The sequence below is a fragment of the Branchiostoma belcheri genome, unplaced genomic scaffold (assembly GCF_001625305.1).
Source record: "Branchiostoma belcheri isolate BF01 breed outbred unplaced genomic scaffold, Haploidv18h27 scaffold246, whole genome shotgun sequence".
In the NCBI taxonomy this organism is placed as follows: domain Eukaryota; kingdom Metazoa; phylum Chordata; class Leptocardii; order Amphioxiformes; family Branchiostomatidae; genus Branchiostoma; species Branchiostoma belcheri.
Genome location: NW_017803850.1, coordinates 122,593 through 142,682, shown reverse-complemented (window position 1 = coordinate 142,682; position 20,090 = coordinate 122,593). Strand labels below are relative to the sequence as shown.

The following is a 20,090-nucleotide window of genomic DNA, read 5'->3' as shown; positions in this document are numbered from 1 at the left end:
GGGCTAATTGCAGTTACAAACAACATAGAAAGAAAATACAGTCTGTGAGACTATATCTACTTCTAAGATTATACTATATGCTACAACATGACATGACACTAGTTTTTACTGGGTTTGACTTCTTCTTTTTAGGCAATGGAAGACGAATTTACCCACTTCTCCTATAATATGTGGGTTCTTTGATTTTAGAAGTAAAGTTGCTTTTTTGTGGTAAGGAATGGTGGGGAAGTAAGGGAGCATTTTGGACACGGTGGTAAATAATTGATTTCTGATGTCGTCATAAAATGGACAGTTAGAGATGAAATGAATTTCGTCTTCCACTGCATTTGAGGAGCAATATTTATTAATTCTTTCCGACACAGGTAGTTTCATATATCGCCCTTTTTCGATTTCCAAGGAGTGGGCACTGATTCTAATTTTACTAATAGCGGAGCACTGATCGAAGTCACAATGTTCTAGGTATTGTTCTAAACAGTATTCAGTTTTACATTTTCTATTATAGAATCTCAGTTTGCCGGTATTAACAGACAAACTATGAAAGAAAGTTTGAATGTACATGTCTGAAAGCCTTGTCCTTAATTCTTTATACATAAGTTGAGGATCACAGGCTGCACTATCAATATGCAGTAGGTAGGAATATCCACAGTGATCGAGGATCTCCTTCACTCGCTGTAACAATGTCCGTCTACGATTATATTGTAACAGGAGTGCATCAACTTGCAGAGGGTGGGTATCGGTATTAAGTTGTGTCAAGTGAGTCCAGAATTTAACAGTACGCAGGGATATATCTAAATCTAACGGGAGTCTTCCTAGTTCTGCTCTAGCAGCTACATTACTACAATTTCTATGCACCCCAAGTACATTCTTACAGAAACGGTTATGGGAACTTTCAATTGGTGAGGTCTCATTTACAGGATCTTTTCCCCAGATCTCACACCCATACAGAAGTATTGGTTTGATACAAGCGTCAAATATTCTGAGCAGGCACTGCGGAGAGACAGAAGAACGTTTTTAAGATTTGAGACTGGCTTTCCTTGCTTTGAGTGAGAGCTGTTTTTTTTGCAAGAGAGAAGCTACCGGATGAGGTAATATTCAGGCCCAAGTAGCAGTAGGAGTGGACTATGTCCACTTTGTCCTGTCCAAACATAAAACTTTGGTGTGGGAAAGACCGACCAGATTTGTTAAAAATAATAACTTTCGTTTTCTTTAAATTAACTTGAAGTTTCCATTTGGCACTGAAGTCTTTCAATCTATTTAGAGCGCTTTGCAGTCCTTTATCGGACTCGGAAAGTAATACAATGTCGTCTGCGTATAACAGACACGATACAAATAAACTATAGTATGTAGAGAGGGCGGTGAGCATTCAATATCATCAAGTACATGTAGTACTAAATCATTTATGAAAAGATTAAAAAGAGTCGGGCTAAGATTACACCCTTTTCTAACACCTTTCACAGTTGCAAATGACGGCGTTAGCCCGGATGATGTTTTGACGCATGTCTGAGGTTTGGAGTACAGTCATGCATTTAATTAACTTATAAAAATTTCCACCTACTCCCGAATCTAGCAATTTGTAGAGGAGTCCTTCTCTCCAAACGGAGTCGAAGGCTTTCTTAAAGTCAATGAAACATGAGTAAATACGTCTATTTTCCGAAAGATATTTACTTAGAAGTGTGTCTATTACAAAGAGGTTATCGCTCGTTCTGAATTTGGTCCTAAAGCCGGCTTGGTTCGGCGATATAAGTTTATTTTCATCTAGGAAAGTGGTGAGGTGTGAGTTAAGTACGGAAGTAAATAGCTTGGCCAAACAGCTAGTAACTGATATCCCCCTATATATATAGTTACTGGGATCATCTTTTGCCCCGCCCTTATGTAGGGCAACAATGTGGCTATTACACCATTGTTGGGGGAAATAGCCATTGGACAGAAACAAGTTGAATAATTTGGTAAGTGGTCTAATAAGAATGTTTGGGGAGCATTTTAGCATTTCATTTAGAACTAAGTCATTTCCAGAAGCCTTGCCATTCTTGAGGTTTGAGATAGCTTTTTTGATTTCATTCCTCTGTATTGGAACGTCTAGGTTGTTATCGACTATAAGTGCATCTTCTAACTCCGATAATTTATTTTTGATCTGAATTTGGAAACTGCTGGGGGGTTCTGTGGCATTGAGTTGAAGATTCTCTCCATACAGTTCTTTAAAGTGCAGGTGGAGAGATTCGTCGGGAATTGATTCTTGAGTTGAAATGATGTCTTTTGATTTGTAATTTTTCAAGAGTGTCCAAAAGGCTGATGGATTGTTAGTGGAGTTCAATAATAATCTGTTTCAGCTACCTTTGTACTTCAAAAAAGTCTGTATCAAATCAAAGTGAAACAAAGATGCATATAAAAATATAGTAATATTATTGAATGTAAAATAGCTTGTTTAATCATCAAACACACAACACTGCACACTCAAACCAATATACGTAAATAATTATACATCAAGTATGATATAAAAAGTACAGACTCTGAGGCTACTTTATCTAAACACTTATATTCATAATAACGATGCAAACAGGTACTATACATTGAGAACTGATATTTGATAGGATTAGGCAATCCCATGCATTATACCATAACCAAAACTTAACAGGGTTCACTGCTGTTTTCTCTGTTTGAAGAGTCCACATTCCATTCTAAGCTTTCTTTGGAGATGATCTTCTAGTCACACAATGAACTTGATCATATTGAAAGTCACACATTTTGTACTTCACTTCTCAGCGATCAGCTGTTACTTGCTATCTTTCAGGCCATGAAACCTTCTAGCTGGGTTCACATTTACATTTCTAAATCATGAACTTTTAAGGACAGTGTCAAGCCTCATAAATTTAGACTGCTGTCTCACGACGTCCCTCTGCAAAATGCTCAACTTCTCTTCCAGGAATGGAAACAACCATAACTTCAGTACACTTCTGATCATCTTGGGACATCTCAGAGTTAGAATCATTTACCTCCTCAACCTCAACATTCCCTGTCTCATCACTATCACTGGCTGTACTGTTCAGTACCAAGCCCTGCATAGAACTTTCAACTTCATTTTCTTGGATCAGTTTTGGCTCTGTCGCAGATTGGTACGAATCGTTTATACCGTGAGAAGAGACAGACTGTCCACACTGCAGGTAGGGTAGACAGTTTCTCTCTGGCCCCGAAGGGCCTTTTAGAAAGAACGCAGTAGGACTCGATCTTTCTGAAGCCTCTGTATCGGCATGGGAATCGTACAGTTCATTTGAAGGGACAGACTCTCCACAGGGCATGTATTGTGAAGAGTTTCTTTCATCTGCCAGTGAAGGGCCATTTGGAAAGAACTTTTGGTCAGAAGTACCACTGGTAGTTGTAGATCTTTCTGATGCCCCTGTATTGGCACTGGAATTGTACAGTTCATGAGAAGGGACAGACTCTCCACAATGCATGTGCTGTGAAGAGTTTTGCTCCCCTGCTCTTGAATGGCTGTTTGGAAGATCTAGAGACATTTGATCAAAAGCTGGTGAGAAAGTGCTATCTCTTTCTGAAGCTTCTGTATTGGCACTAGAATTGTACAGTCCATTTGAAGGGACAGACTCTCCACGATGCATGTATTGTGGAGAGTTTCTTTCTTCTGCCAACGAAGGGCCATTTGGAAAGAACTTTTGGTCAGAAGTACTACTGGTAGTTGTAGATCTTTCTGAGGTCTCTGTATTGGCACTGGAATTGTATAGATCATGAGAAGGGACAGACTCTCCACGATGCATGTATTTTGGAGAGGTTCTCTCCTCTGCTCTGAAAAGGCTGTTTGGAAAGAACTTTTTGTCAGAACCTGGAGAAGGGGTGCCATCTCTTTCTGATGCATCTGTATCAGGACTCCCCACACCACTATCATTGAAAGGACTGGGCAAATCACAGCTTGTTGTCTGAAGATGCTCTTGTACCAAATAAGCTGTGTCTGGCCTTTCAATGCCTGTTAAGATAGCCGTTAGGTCTTTCAGTGTTTTCCCAGACATTTCAAATTCTTGGAGTACCAATTCAGTTGGGCTCTCCTTTGAATCAAAGAATTCAATGCGCTCGTCAAGGCCCAGTTCACTCGCAAGACTTCTCCAATCTTTACCACAAGCCTTTTTTGGATCTAGCTTGATGCAAAGCTCAGTGCGAAGCTTGTGTGGGATTGTGAGGTTTCTGTGGCTTCCTTGTGAGTTCTTAAAAGACACCTTTGGCTGGTCTGTAATGTCAGTGTGCACCCTTTGCACTTGGAGATGCGATGGAGTCTTACAGTTACATGCGCCCTTATGGTCACACCATCCTACATGTACCTTTTCTGCAACGATATATGTTGGAGAGTCTGTGTTACCTTCCTGCAAGGCATGGATACGGAGAGAGATAATAGATGTGTCTTTGTCCGATTCTGGCTCTGCTTGAAGATTGAACAGCACATTGCCATCCCTCTTTCCCCTAACTGACTCATAGCTGATGACAAGCTCTTGTGAACTATTTAGAAACTTCCAACCTGGTGTTTCTAGGTGTGCCTTCAGGTGCAAGTCCTTCTTGTTGTTTAGGAAAGTCATTGAGACCCCTCTATCTGTCTGCTTGAACCCGAATTCCTGCTCTTCCTTCTTGATGCGATCAACAACGTCTTTCGTATCATTGATGCAGTAGACCCTGAGCCTGTACAAGTTGTCAGATAAGCTTGAAAAGGCAAGTAAACGTACTTGCTTGGGGCCCTTAGATTTGAAAGAAAACCCAGTGAAATGGCTTGTGTACACAAGGCACTCACTGTCCCTGACAAAGTACTCAATACCCGGGGTAGCACTGCTAACTTCTGTCCAATCTGGAGCCTGTTGGCTACTTGTTTCACTGACTAGTAAAGTTAAGTCGTCATTGTCAGACATGCCACAGTGTGGAAATGTCAGCAGCACAGGTTTGTGGAAGGTCCAGCCGTGAGGACCGCAGAATACATAAGGACTGACCAAAGTCTCATCTGCACGTAAGTCTGGAAATGCTACTGGGTTATGCAGTATTTCCAGGGTAATGTCAATCTGGTTTGAGATGGAATGTGGACTGAACAGTAGAGAAGTTGCAGCATTTGGGAGCATCAAGATCCCCCCGTCTTTGCCAATAAGAGCCTCCGCAAAGGAAACAACTGAGTTACAACCAGATGTAGCAACGGTGCTCTTACTAGACACAGAACTGCTCTCATCACAACTTTCCTCTAAGTCCCACTGGGAAATTTTTGTCACACTGTTACTGTTTAACTTAGATGATGCAGGTGCAGTTCTAGTACCACCATCTGCTGAGGAGCTACCAGTCTTACCCAAGCTAATGTCTGAATCTGAGTCAGAACAAAAATTGTGTCTATCAGGCACAAAGTGGACACTTCTCTTAAGGGGCTTCTGTGCAATTGTGGGGATTGTTGGATCACTATGATTATGGCCTCTAAGTCTCGGAAGCATACCACTGGGGTTCTTGCTACATGCTTGTAGTTTTACAGAACTGCTCTTGACACAACTTTCTTCTGCCCATTGGGGCATTTTTGACACTGTGACAGTGATGCATGATGCTGATGCAGATGTACAGTATCCACTGTCTGCTGAAGAACCAGTCTTACATGTAACTAAGCTAATGTCTGAGTCTGAGTCAGACATGTGTCTGTCAGGCACAAAGTGGATACTTTTCTTCAGGGGCACCTGTGAAACTGTGGGGATTGTAAAATCATCATTACAACTAGTTGTAGCAAAGGTGCTAGACTTCATGCTACTTCCACCATCTGCTATGGATCTACCAGCCTTACCCAAGCTAATGTCTGAATCTGAGTCAGAAATGTGTCTGTCAGGCACAAACACAAAGTGAACACTTTTCTTTGGGGGCATGTGTGCAATTGTTGGGATTGAATCAGTTGGCAATGCATAAATTTTTGGTACAGACGAAGGGCTGGATGGTGTCATGTCGTCCATAGTTTCTCCAGCAGGCAGTTCAGAATCTGATGTGCTGAATTTTGGCTGCCTATTTTGAAAAAAAAATTATTAATTTAATTATGATACTTACTGTACTAAATATTCATAAAATGACAGGCTACAAGATCAACTGCATGTGCACCAGAAAAAAATTGACATTTAATTTTTTATAAATTTTTAGGAAGATATGAATTATGACACATTCCACCTTACCCAATTCTTTTTCTTCGGGAGCAGATTACCCATTGCCTTGTCAAAAGTGCTGCCATCACCAGTATACACGCCAAAACTATTCCAATAGCTGCTACTACATATTGTATGATCCCTGTAAAAGATATAGTTATAGAATATAGTTCTTGTAAAATTATGTTTCTCAGTTAAATGCTCAGAACAGAAAATGTTTGGAGCAAGTCTTCCAACTACTATATATAATTATTATATATATATACACTGTATATGAAAGCCAAACATGATAATTGCATTGCTTGCACATACAATGAACTTTTAAAGTTTTATTGGCTGCAGAATTTTATATAATATTATAATAATGTTAGTGGGAAAACAGTTACATTGGGTGGGAAAATTTGAACATTTTCAGGTTGGCTCATATCGTGAATGGATGTGATGTGTTCAAAAAGAGATTAAATCATATGATGAAATGTGTTAAACTTTTTGAAAACTTTATAACTTTTAAGTCATTTATGGTGAAATAGAACGATCATGATCGAATACATCAAACCCCCTGTTCTATTTCAAACAGGTCCGTCAAAATCAGCGCAGGAAATCTAAGAGCAGCAACAGACGTTCTGTTATTCATGCATTTGTTTATAAAGCTACCATATTGTTTAATATGTCCGTGTTTGCATGCTTACATGTGTTTCTACTTGTATCACAAAGCCAATAATAAGTTGTGCCTTTCCTCGTGACCACCCAAGCTGTTTTTTTCTCTTTTGGTTTTTGTCCTGGCTTGTATGCAGCTGTGATGCATGCAGCAAATGCCATGGAAAACCTGTCACAGATAAAGTTAACGTACTCTGTTTCACACATGTATCGGCTGTTTATCAGCAACTGGGCAATGTTGTCCGCCTACCGTGTAATGTTGACTGTGGCACATCCTGTGTCCGCATTGAGCAAAAAACATTTTGCTGCCACTAATTTAAAAACTAACCCTGTCCCTGCTCAAATAATTCTACTCTGCATTAATTTTGTGTCCTTCAACAAAGAAAGCTTTTTGGGGGCTGCCGAAAACTTGACCCTAAAGTTGGACGGCAAATCCGACATTCTGGCGGTGGCGGCCAGCATGGCCCTTCCTGTGCTGATTTTGCCGGAGGTGTTCGAGTTGCTAGGGCGTTGCTAAGGGGGGCGTGGTTAAGGAACGGTCTATTACAAGTTATATATTACTCACCTGTGTCTAGTCCATCGTCCTTGTCATCACCTGTATCAAATGACTCCAAATTCACTTCGGAATCTGGTGAATGTGTAGCAAGGACAATAACATCCTGGGTTGTAGATTCATGATAAATGAACCCAGGACATGCAGAACAGAATGGTGACTGTGGGTATGAGATGCATACACTGCATGGTATACAGTTCATCACATACACATCCCATACAAAAGACTCGGGACATTCAAAACTATCAGCTGTTGGGGATCCGGTGGGAGTTTGTCCTAGCTGACCCAGGACCAGCCATGGACACAGCAGAAGTAGCCAGAAAACCTCCCTCATGATGACAGGAAATCCTGCATGTTAACACAAGGACATTTAAATTAGTTACTTATACTGGTAATAACTTAGTATGGAAACTATCATCCGTCAGACACATACTTTTTTTGTAATATAATATTATAATGATATTTATATAAAGGAAGACAAACTTGGTGTCATGATCATAACTGTTCCAATATGCACTTGAATAAATCAATAAATATTTTAGCAATTGCAAATAACTGCACTGTGCATACATTTGTACTTACTTTTTGTAAGTACACATTAATTATTTGATTTGAAGCTAAGTTTTTAGCAATGGCCACTTTGCTTGTACCTTGTACTCATGAGTCTTTCCCCAAACTGCAACCTGTAGGCATCAGCAACAGCTAGAAAAAAAGAACAAGGCAACAGTTAGTGTAACAGATTATAGATTCTACTTTTTGGACTTAGTACCCTCAATAATCTAAAAGATACAAAACTTAGCAAATACATTTAGAAAGTGTGAAATCTAAGATAAGAAATTGAAGTATCACAGTGGTTAGTCAAAACTAACCATCAAGGCCAGGAGCCACAGAAATTTCCTTGTATTTGTCATTTGACAAGCAAACAGTGACCTTTGTTTTAACTGTCAATATCTCACGCCCAATGTACAAACACAGTAACATTGTACACATTGTATAATCTGCGGAAATCAATTATTTCACAACAGACATATACGTACCAAGCAACTTATTCATCATGAGAAAGATCCAGTCAAAACTTGTTCCCAAACAACTACTTCATGTACATGTACCCACAAAGCACTGAAGCCAAAACACCAGTCCTGGTGGAAATTTCCATGACCAAGGGTATTCACCTATTAGTATTCACCTGGTCTTTGTGTACTCTGGTAACTGTTTGCACAGCACACAACCTGGGGCCAAAATTGTTCTAGACTGATTATGGGCCAGAGTAGGGGTGTTTACCTTAAAAGTTTGTACCTTTACCCCAGTCCTACATTGTTTTTTGTACACAAAGCATAGACCTGTCCTGACTTCGTATCTTTCTAACTTAGTTTCTATTTATTGTTGCTACCAGACCTTCATAGGCAAAGTAACTGAAATGCCTGGGTGCACATACATGGACCTGGATGGGCCCTTAAGTACCGTAGGGGTACCGTGGACCCTACACTGTACCATGTTCCTGGTTTCTGGGTTGAAATTGTTCATAGTACTGTATTCACTGACTTGGAGTAAGTTTTGGACTTAAAGTTGAATATAAAGGGTAAATCAAAGATTAGAAGGAGGGCAGGTGTTTCTTACCTGTTGCTGGTGTCTTCACCAAACTGTTGGTATTTGGGGATTCCCCATGATGTAATGACCTCGTGATCACAGGTGATGTGTAAAGTAAACAAAGTTCTGTTCTGAATAGTTTCATCAGGGTGGAAAGACACTGAGTAAAGAGACTCTTTTTTTTTTTTAGTCAATGTTTCGGTGACCATCTGTCACCTTCCAGTTGAATAAAAGACTACCAGACTAATGAAGACTAAAAGACTAATGAAGAAATTGAATCCATTTAACGAACAAGCAGCTGCTGCATACTTTTGGATGCATCAGAATCTGGCACATTTGATATGTTGAATTTCAAGTTTAATACATAATTAATACAAATGTAATATAATTTTGGTTTTCTGTAATATCTGCCATTATTAAATATAGCTTTTTACCTTCAGTTTCCAGATGTCATGGAAGTTAAAAGCTATTTGTTACCTCCATGAAAAATGGAGGTATTGTTTTTGGCGTGTCTGTCTGTATGTCTGTGTGTGTGTCTGTCTGTCTGTGTGTGTGTCTGTGTGTGCTTCCGCAACTTTGTAGTCAGCATAACTTCAGAACGCCTTTATGGATTGTGATGATATTTAGTATGCTGGTAAGTCTTGGAAAGACAGAGCTCAAGGTCAAGTATGGGCCTCCTGGTGGATGACCTTGGTACTGCAGCAGAACTTCCAGTTTTTGTATCTTTTGTCCTGAACAAGCTATGGTCTTGACTTTTTGGTGACAGAAAGCTTATCCTGTCAGGAATAAGTGGTGTAAGTTTGGTGCCCCTAGCAGCTTGTTCTGGAACTGCAGGTTAGTTTCTGGTAAAAACTGGTCAAAGCCAATAAGTCCAGATTGGAACAACGTATTTTCATCATTTTTGGTGTGTAGGTACCTGAGAGACAGTTGTACATGATTAAATGCAAATTATGCAAATGAGGACTTAATTTGCATAATTAATGAGGAAGTTCTATAATTACAGTGTTTCATATAATGGTACTGCTATACATGTAATCTATTTAATCTGTGACAGGCGGAACATCAACAGATACCAATTATGCAAGTGATGACCTAATTTGCATAATTAATGTGAAAATTCTGTGAATCTTATTGGTGACTGATGGGAATTTTATACCTCGTAACATGTGTAAGGTACTTAAACTTTTGCATCGCTATGCATATATTATGTTAATGTAGAGGTTGTTTGCATAATTAATGAGGACAAAGCAAGCCCATATTTCATGGATGTATGAGATCTCGGAACTCTAACTCAGACTTGTTGTAATTTGAAGTGTAGTTTCTGAAGAGTACATGACATATACACAACGAAGAGTACATATTGTCATATGCATGTACTTACAATCTAAGTACATACACAAATGTACCATGAATTTGTAAGATATGATCCTATATGCCAGCATAAAGTGAACACTGTTTCCAAAAATCACCAAGGCGGAGACAAGGAAAGTGCTGAGGAGCAGGCTGAGGAGTGGAAGAAGAAGCGAGATAAGGAGTACCCCTGGCTGAAGAATCGTGGAGATGACACTGGTTCAGAAGGTGCCTGGGGTAGAGAGATCATGCAGGGTGCCAGTAGATGCAGCCTGATGCTTACTCCAGCATGTTGCCAAAGTAGCACCACTCCTACTAAATCTAGAATCTGTACTTCTAGCAGCAAGCCTAACTCATCTGTAGACTTTCTCCACCATAGCTGCAGCCAGGTGATGCAGATGCACAGGTCATGAGAACTGGAGATTTGACTGCATAAACATCACAACAATTTTGACTGCTGGATACCAAGCCATAGTTTATGACCTAATCAGCTTGTATTTGATGAAAAATGTATAGAAAGAAGCAAATCTCCCTCATTTGCCTGATTTTGAAGTTACAATGTAGTGCAACTAACGTTATATGCATTTACTAACCAGAGTTTCCTTCAGCTATCGCTATTAATATTTTTGCATGATCCAAAGAAATCGTTTAGCCCTACATTGTAACATTAAAAATACATGCATGGCAGCAGCCACTATTGGCTTTAACAATCACTGTATGAGATACTTATTTGAAAGTTCTCGAAAGTTTTATTTTGAGTTACTCAATATACTTTATGCAATGTTACATGATTGTATGCGTTTATTTCAGGACATACACGGGGACTGCTCAATATCTCACTATCTGGTACTCAGTATCCAATATCGTGATGTGAAACAGAATGCACACAATCATGATTAATGACATATTTGACTTTAACCACTGGAACCTGAGATCACTAAGACATGCCAAGTTCTTCACTGGGAACACAGAATTCAAAGCCCAGAAAATCTAATCACACATAATATTATATCATTGAATTTACATGTATATGCATGATTGTGTACATGGATTTTGCTGTAACTTTGTAGTTTAAAGTTATGTGTACATGTATGTACATGAAATGCTGTGTCATGTGACAACAACTGTTGTTTTATGGTCCTTCTGAAGAATGATGTGCAAGACGGTTGGTTTTAGTGGACCCGGACTTGTGAGAAACATTGAATTTCCCTCTCATTATTACGTACTGTTGGACTGGTGAACCCCCTGCTCTTGTCAATTTTGGTCCACATAAGAATATAGTACAGGTAGACTGTCATGTATGGACACAGGGTACATGTTCGCTGTCTATGGCCGACTGAATGGTTGATGGTGTACACAAGTTATTTTTTGCTGAATGGTTGAGTTTTTAATACATTCGATAAACATTTAAAAAGCGTACATCAAGCAGTGTGAAAACACACACACAGATGTTGTGTCAACAGCACAGGGCACAGCCTTTCCACAGGGCAACATCATGGAGCTTTCATACTTCAGGAAAACTGAAAGACATGTAAAGAATCTTAGAAATTTATTATATTACATGTAGCATTAAGTTTAAAAGGACGTGAGAAGTTCTGTTGGTGGGAACTGTCAGTATCTGTATCAGTATAGCCGGTATAACCGCCCTTCGGCGTAACACACCAGCTTCGCAGGCACGCAGCGCGGCGGCAGATCACACCGAATGACTTGTTACACTCAATATTTGCACATTTAATTACAGGTCCTGGAGTTGTTTAAAGATTTCTAGTGATGATCAAGAGTGAGTGAGTGTGATGCCACAAATGTGCTTGGTGGAAACGAGTTCCAGTCTACGATAGTTCTGGGGAAATACGACTTTTTGAACGCCTCAATTCTTGGTGAACTTGAAAACTATGATATTTGAAGGCATGACTGTTTCTCATTCTTTTCTGGGCTGGTATCAGATACTTAGTGGTTGGTACGTCCACCAGTTTATTGTCTGACTGTTTGACTCTTCTGTCCAGCCATCAGAGGAGGGGATTACTACCTGTTTGAGTCAGACAGTGATGAGTCTGATGAGGAGGAACTGGAGGAGGTAGAGGCCAAGGATAAGACCAAGGAGGATCAGAAGGCTGGACCTCTCCAGGTTTGACATGTTTTGACAGTTACTCAATGATCATATATACATGTAATCATATTATCTTACCTTCCAGGACTGTTCTTGTGCGCACTGGTAGAGCCAAAAATGTCTATAAAACGGACAGCGCCCATTTAGATATGATTTAGACATTTAGATTTAGCCAGTCCGAAGAACGTTAAGTAGACATTTTACTGAAAAACAACATTGAAATAACCCAAGACGGACATTTTATATCCATAGTCTCTCGTCAGGTAGGGAGACCCCTAGGAGACAGTCCTTTGTTTAGCACAATGCGTATTTATAAAGATATTAGCGTCTGTCCATTAATTAATTGTGACCCGCCCTGTAAATTGCCTTGGCTTTGTGTAGTGCTTGCGAGACAGACACTTTGTGAACATGTCAATGAAAAGCACAACAAGCAAGTCCCCCTCAAAAAGACTCTGTAAAGTCCCTGTAAAGACATTAGAAATGTTTGAAAAATTTTTGAGAATGTCCAATGTCCGTAAGCGTTTTAAAGACATTTTCAGCTCTATCAATGTACTGACAGTGTGACTTCAGGTGGCACTGTGTATTAACAATACATGTTTAGATGTACATGATATAAATCATATTAATATGTTGAAGATCAGTCCATGGAAGTTTGAAAGATTTAGCATTCCTTGTAGATAGGGTGCTTGGGCAATGTATTTTTCCAATATTTTCCATTGTCTTTTAACAAGACGTTACTGCTCTCTATACCTGCCGTACGTGCTTCTGCGTGCTGTCTACGTTCAAAAACGTGGGCAAATGTAGAGCATCCGTGCGTGGTGAGTACTGCCTCCGCGCGGAATCCTACGGATTTGGGAGCACGCAGACACACCGTAGAACTTTAAGTGCATGTAAAACTTTTTCTACGTGCGGTCTGCGGATTCAACACCCGTGCGTGCGAGTACGAGCGACGCGTGTGCCCCGTACGTGCCGTGCGGAAGAAGCACGTGTGAGTACGGCCTCCTTACGATAAAGTTGCAATCGCACGGAGATCGTACGTTGTAAGCACATACAACTCACCACTTGCGCAACGTACGTACGATGCACGCAACTGCTCACGGCCGACCATACTCTTACACTTTGTGTAACCGTGCGAGTGACGTGCGTAGACCCCACTCCTTCCCCACGTTTTCAGAAAAAACCTAGCAGATGTAGCCTCTCAAAAAACGTACGGAGAAAAAGCATGTACGGCGGGTTGTGACCGTAGCTTAAATTACAATCAAACTCCTTGGGGGAGCATTTCAGATTGTTGAAATGCCAACAGTCTGAAATACTGGGGGGATGTCCTTCTGGGAATCTTTAGATTTCTAAATTCTAAGTTAATATTTACATTTTACATTTAATTCAAATTTTGTATTTTGATTTGGATTGTCCGGAGTTGGACTAAACTTGACTATTGGATGCAAAACTTATAGATGGAGTGAAATGTATGGGGCAGACCTGTTAGCAGATTCAGAAATGGGCCTTTTTTCCCTTAGATCCTTCATGCAGCAGTCATTGAGAGTCAACTCAAGGCAAAAAGGAGGGAGGCAAGGAAGAAGAAGCTGTCTCGGTTCTTTAGTATGTATACCACAAGAACAATCAGTGATTTGTTAAAAAATCAGATGCATGAAACTACACATGTGCTCAATATTCTGCTGTTAGGCCACACCAATTTAATTTCTTGGTTAACGGATTCGCCCGCTTCATTTTTTTCTGATTTGCAAATAAAAATAAAAATTCAGAATCAACAGTTACTGCAAAATGCTCATATTTTGCCTTAACAGTTGAAAACAGTCCTTTTCTTCCTAGTTGTTACAGTTATTCCATCTTTGAATTCAGTGGTATCATTAAAAGTTCAAAATTCATTGTTTAAATTTTGAACCAGCCTGGACCAGGTGTGTTGACTTCATGGCTCCTATCGTACCATTTTGGGCCATAATAGGATGCCTAGGAATTTTTTTTTTCGCCCGCCCGCTCCATTATTTTTCTAGATCCCCGTTAACCAAGAAATTAAATTGGTGTGGCATTACAGTTACTGTATTAGAACAAAACATTGTCTCAACACACTGCTTAAGCTTTGGCCACGATTTACTCACTAATCAGTCCATCAAGTATACATGCTTGTACAATGGCTTAGAATCTTAGACTAAAACACTTCTAACATCATGGTGGTTTAACAAAATGTATTTCCTGAAGAACTGCGGCGAATGGGCATGAAGAGGACGGCTTCTGTGGAAGATCTAACAGAAGAGGAGCTGAAGGAGGAGAGAGAAGAGCAGAAAGGTTTTTATAATGTATTTCTGTGTTCATGTCATTGAATGGGAATGCACACTGCAGTAAAGGAGAGAGTGCTCTTGGCCCTCACCACTAAAAACACTTTTAATGCTCTGCCAAACGTCATCCCTGCACGGTGCTCACAGTCCCCAAACTTTGAATTAATCCCCGTCTACTCATAGCAGACCACTCCCAACCTTCTCCAGACAACCACGTATTTGGGAGTTGATCTGTGTAAGGTTGTCAATTAGCTGACTTTTTGAAGAAGTAGATTTGTGAAATTAATAAGGTCGTAGCTATGGGAGTGAGTGAGTTGCAAGACTGTTGAAAGATCTGGTTGTCAGGAAGTTATCAATAAGTTGGGAACCTGTTGGTACATGTACGTACATGACAAATGTAGGTCTCCATTCAACTTACTCCAGACAATGAATCCCATAACTCAGACCCAATCAACCACCTGTGATTTCTTTATAAAATGTGTGCCAGACCTTCACACAACACGTGCCCTGACCACAAACAAGGATGGAGGTCTGGAAGCTGTCTTGATTGGAGCCAATTTAATTTATCGTTGGTTTGCTGATTTTTGCTTTACCTTGGCTAGTAGCTCTTAACTAGGGAGTGAATATGGTGATACATGTTTGCGTATACTGTATTTAAAAGACAAAATTTGTCTTTTAAAATGAATAGTCTTTTGGGATTAAAATAAGTTATTTTTGGATGTAAATTTGAATGTGTTGTCATGGCATAAAAATTACATTAAAAACATGATGATATAATGTCCCTTTTCAGAAACATTATTGGACAAACTCAAACTTTACCTGAGAATCTTCTGGCTGGTCTTGGTTGCTACAATTGACCTGATTATTGACTGGCTGAACAGCTTCTCCCACCACTACCGCCACATCGCAGTCACTCTGCAAAAAGAGAGGAGATTCCTGGCCAAACAGGCGAGAATGGTGAGTAGTCCAACACAAAGCTTATTTTAATTGTGTACATAGTGTCTGGTTGTTGAGGCAAATACACTGTTAATTACTCTGATGTCCGTGTTTCAAAATAAAATTTGATTTTATTCATAACGAGTTTAAGAACTTTGCAAGTCTTAACAGTCACAGAATAATAATTATTGAATGAGCAAAGTTTGACAATGTATGAAATAAATAAAATTAATTCTGACATGTAGTCCTACACTACAGTTAAACCTGAAGTTTCTCATACTGCAACTGTATCTGAGTGTGTCCAAAGTACAATAATTACAACAGTTACTGTCTATTGTTTAAAAGAACTTTATTAGTGACAGTACATAATGGTACTGTTTGGAAAGTGATTCTGTTCAATGCAATCTTCAAGCATTTGCCAGGTATACATTAAAGTGATGGCTGACGGTCCAGAAAGCCTGAACATGATGTTTTCAGGTTATTCTCCGTCACTGTGTATTGCTTTAGGATCAGGTAATTATGTTTTAAACAAGCACAAATACTACAGGTATGTATTTGATGTTTCCCCTTGCCACCATTGATACAATCATGAGGGTCTGCATGCCTGTTTGGCGATATTCAGCCTGGTGCTGCGAAGTCGGTTGAGAATAAACCATTTGATTGATTGATTGATTGATTGATTGTTTCCGTGAGGCGTAGCAAGCTACTAAAATGTATTTTAATTCAGTTAATTGCAGCTGGCCACTTTAATTCATTGATAAGGAAATTCTTTGTCACTTCCATGTTACTTGACAATGTTATCCTGAATTCATAGTTAATCGTTATTGTAAAACTCTTACTAATAGTATCATGTAGTCAGGTAGTCCAAAGGTTACAACGGGCTTCCGGTGTCCGCAGACTAATTTTATCAGACACCCAATATTCAGTTAACGAAGTCGAATTCAAAGCCGTATACAGGAACAACTTACTTTACCATCAAGTACTGTTGGCCTTCCTAAAATATCAAGCATTGTGTGGATTCCCCCATGCAGACCCTCATACATATAGCTGCCTTCAGGTCATCCGAGACAAAATTTTTCTTGAGCGACATGCTAAAATCAATGTTGCAATTACGAGAATATTAATGTACAAATCGTCTCACTCAGAAATTAGAGAAATTAGCACATTTTATTTAGTGAATTAATTGAATGAACCTTACTGATGGACAGTTGTACAAGGTACAATGTATGACAACAACTCATAGTCTATTCCAAATAATATTGCAGGACATTTTTTTGGTGGACTTATGGTTAGTGGCAGTATTATGAGCGTACGTGACTATTGTACATGTACATAATGTTCCCTCCAATGGCACTGTTAACGGAAAATGGACATTTTCTGTTCTATTTATTTGCCTGAAATACTGTACGTGTATATGGGCAAAATGAAAGGGCAAGCATTTTGACACAGTTTCATGACACTCCATACTATTAGTCTGTACATTAAATTTTGTAGATTACTGATGTCTGCAAAGTAGCCAGCCAGACATAACAAAAATGTACAATATTAATGCTGATTTTATTGGCAATGATAGTCTATCATCAATCAATCTCTTCTGACTTCATATTCTTGATACTGCAAGTCTTACTTATTCTGATTTGCTATTTTCTGATTTGTTATTTAACTGACTAAGTCATGTTTTTCTAATGTTTTCTGCAACAGATTTTCTTACGAAAGTGCCTTTAGTTATTAACTCCTTGGCTGTTCTATTTCTCTGACTTTGCAGCAACGAGGAACAACTATCGCTGCCTCGCTCCTTCAGGCCTTGAACCCAGCTGTGTGCCCTGGGGTAAATTTTGCCTCTCCACTCTGTCCTGCACACATGTACTAACTCTGGGGTGTCTTAGGAACTAGGGTGACGTCTGACTGAAGAATATAATCATGGTAGACTGTGACTTAAAGAACATACGGGTCAATTCGGTTCAATCCTGAATTATTCCAATCTACCTTTCAGGGGTGGATTGAGTTGAATTGAATTGTCTCGTATTGGATTCAACCGATAGTGGGTATGGCCCAATTCGGCTCATGATCAATGCGAATTGATGTCTCTGGTATCCTAGTATAGCATGGAAAATGTCGAACAGAATGAGAGATGTGCTTGACATCAATAGACATTAGTAGAGTCATCTAGACAAGGAAAACGTAGAATGTGGCACAAAGTATGCAGAATGAAATAAAAATTATCTCCAGTTCAGAAACATATCCACAAACATATAATTATCAGCAAAAAAAGAGGACAAGGATTCGTCAAACTGCAAGCTAGCTGAATTGAACGACTCAGTGTGTACACAACCGAATTGATCTTCAATGGCAGGTGTGAACGCAACCGAATTGAATTGAATTGACTCGAATCAAATTGACTCAAATTGCAAGTGGCTAATGTGAACATGGCCTTGCAAGCATGTTAGGAGAGCACGTCATTATGTTAGACAGAAAAGACAGAACAGGAAGATCTACTCCAATCAGTTGTGTCCAGAGCATCTGTTTAATAATTATACATTCTGTTTTCTAATTGTGCTGAAAAATCCACTTTTACAGTACATTATAGACTGTTTGATGATTCCTTGTTCGACTTCAGTATTAATGTGTCTTCTTGCTGTTTTGTGTTAAACAAAAACATCTAAAAGATATTATCATGCCATCTGACAGATGTTGTTAAGTAAAAGATTGTACCTGTCATCAAAAGAACAAATTCTGATAATTCGAAACTAGTTCTAAAGGCAATGTTTATACATGTGTGTGTGTGTGTGGCATCAAGGAATTCTGAATACCTGGTAGCATCTACATGTATTTGTTTTTTTTATTGATTCCAAAATGTACCAAATGTACACTTGACAGCAGGTGTATAAACCCTTCATGCATAAAAACAGATACTATCCCTTCCTGCAGGTTGCCTCTCCCAGCTCTAACCTCAATGTAAATGTATGACTACTAACAGATTATCTTTCCTGTAGTCTTCCCTGCCTCCATGTCCTGAAACTGTGTGGCCTGCCTTCCATCTGCCACCTCTCTGTAGCCAAGATCACTCGAGTACAGTTCCCTTTCATTGGTTTGTATGCTTGCACTCTTCTCAATCACCCTTTTCTCTGTCTCTGTCCTTTTGCCTCGCTATCTTCAGGGAGCTGCACTGGTATGTTTCCTCTTTCATCTTTTTATGACCTACATGTAACTTACATGTACAAATGGGTGTCCCCTTGATGTGCATGGATGTTACCCTCTGTTGCCTCACATTTGCCAATAACGTTAACTGGTGAACGGTTTAGACAGAATCTGTTAATTTAAAACATCAGATTCTTGGATTGTCATCATGTCAGTCCAGGATCCACAGTAGTATCACTGGAAGTAAGAATGATACTATAAACCTGATGTTCACAGACACTCCCTGCATTTTTTTTTCTTTTCCTCTTCCTTTTGACCATGTTTTTTACCTCATTTGGTTTGCACTAATTTAAAATTATATTACAACAGGTGCTATGCCACATTCACCTAAATGTAAAAGTTACTCATCTTAAAAAAGTTACACCTACATTAATAATATATGCAGGGCTCAAGAAACTTGGGTGTATGTTGGTAGCTGTCAGCAAAATAAAAGGGCAAGCATGATTTTTGGCCTGTAGTTGTACTAAAGCAAAACTTCTATTGTTGACATCTCAATTGCTCTTAATGGGCTTTAGAGGAAGTGGTAGAGAATTGGGTGCCCTTGCAGCTTTTAGGGGGAAATGCTTTTTTTGAAGACTCTGTAACAGTACAACTTTTTTAGAAATTATGTATTTTTTAAATGTTTTTTTGTCGTGTACATGTAGCTTCTGGGAAGACTGGCATAATTAATGGGACCCCGTGATTATGTAGATTATGTAGAACTTGCATGATAAATGAGGAAAGTCTAATACAATGTACAATAATTCTGTGGTGGTCCATCAGAGAATTTCCAAAGAGCAATAAATGCAATTCAATTAGTGGTAAATGATGGGAATTTCAATGTGGCATTTTGAAATTACATATAAAGGTGAATGTGGTTTGACATTGATTAATGCAAAATGGCATGTTATTTGCATAATTGATAAGAAAATGCCATAATGGGACTTGATAAGTTTGATGAACAGGACTAACCAATCCTGAGGACCTTATTTACATACAAGCAACTCCAATCTATAATGCGTGCCTGAGCAGGAAATGATAGATTTTTCTATTTTTTGACATACGTTATTTTATGTCATTCGGGCTGAAATCATATCGTACGTAGATTATGCAACATCGCGGAGGGATTTGTTAAAAACACCTTGTTTTTGCTGCAGCTGGTATAATTTGTTAAACTGTAGCCATGCAAAGAGGGAATGAACAACTTTTCATAATTTTACATAACATTTTGGTCTGGCCATAGAAACATAACTTCACTAACAACTGTTGTGTTAACATGTTAGATT

General features: G+C 39.2%; 2 protein-coding genes and 1 long non-coding RNA gene across 10 annotated transcripts in view; 1 reads left to right on the top strand and 2 right to left on the bottom strand.

Annotated features, from left to right (window-relative positions):
- Window positions 1–20,090, top strand: part of LOC109471295 (piezo-type mechanosensitive ion channel component 2-like) — a 110,278-nt gene that overhangs the window by 59,850 nt on the left and 30,338 nt on the right. For 4 of the 8 annotated variants that reach the window (XM_019770582.1, XM_019770583.1, XM_019770587.1 and 1 more), the window contains 7 exons: window positions 10,414–10,518; window positions 12,294–12,415; window positions 13,915–13,996; window positions 14,615–14,701; window positions 15,482–15,648; window positions 17,393–17,455; window positions 18,785–18,796. In XM_019770582.1, coding sequence (XP_019626141.1) covers window positions 10,414–10,518; window positions 12,294–12,415; window positions 13,915–13,996; window positions 14,615–14,701; window positions 15,482–15,648; window positions 17,393–17,455; window positions 18,785–18,796 — 638 coding nt within the window. The remainder of the gene's footprint in view (window positions 1–10,413; window positions 10,519–12,293; window positions 12,416–13,914; window positions 13,997–14,614; window positions 14,702–15,481; window positions 15,649–17,392; window positions 17,456–18,784; window positions 18,797–20,090) is intronic. The other 4 variants (XM_019770590.1, XM_019770588.1, XM_019770584.1 and 1 more) reach the window with 4 other exon arrangements.
- LOC109471296 lies at window positions 2,422–6,035 on the bottom strand. Its single transcript, XM_019770591.1, has one exon. The coding sequence runs from the start codon at window positions 5,958–5,960 to the stop codon at window positions 2,868–2,870; it is 3,093 nt and encodes a 1,030-aa protein (XP_019626150.1). The 5' UTR covers window positions 5,961–6,035; the 3' UTR covers window positions 2,422–2,867.
- Window positions 6,186–9,006, bottom strand: LOC109471297. Its single transcript, XR_002140299.1, has 4 exons — window positions 8,971–9,006; window positions 8,004–8,055; window positions 7,366–7,701; window positions 6,186–6,285 (listed from the first exon to the last, which is right to left on the bottom strand). It is a non-coding gene; the product is annotated as an uncharacterized LOC109471297 (long non-coding RNA).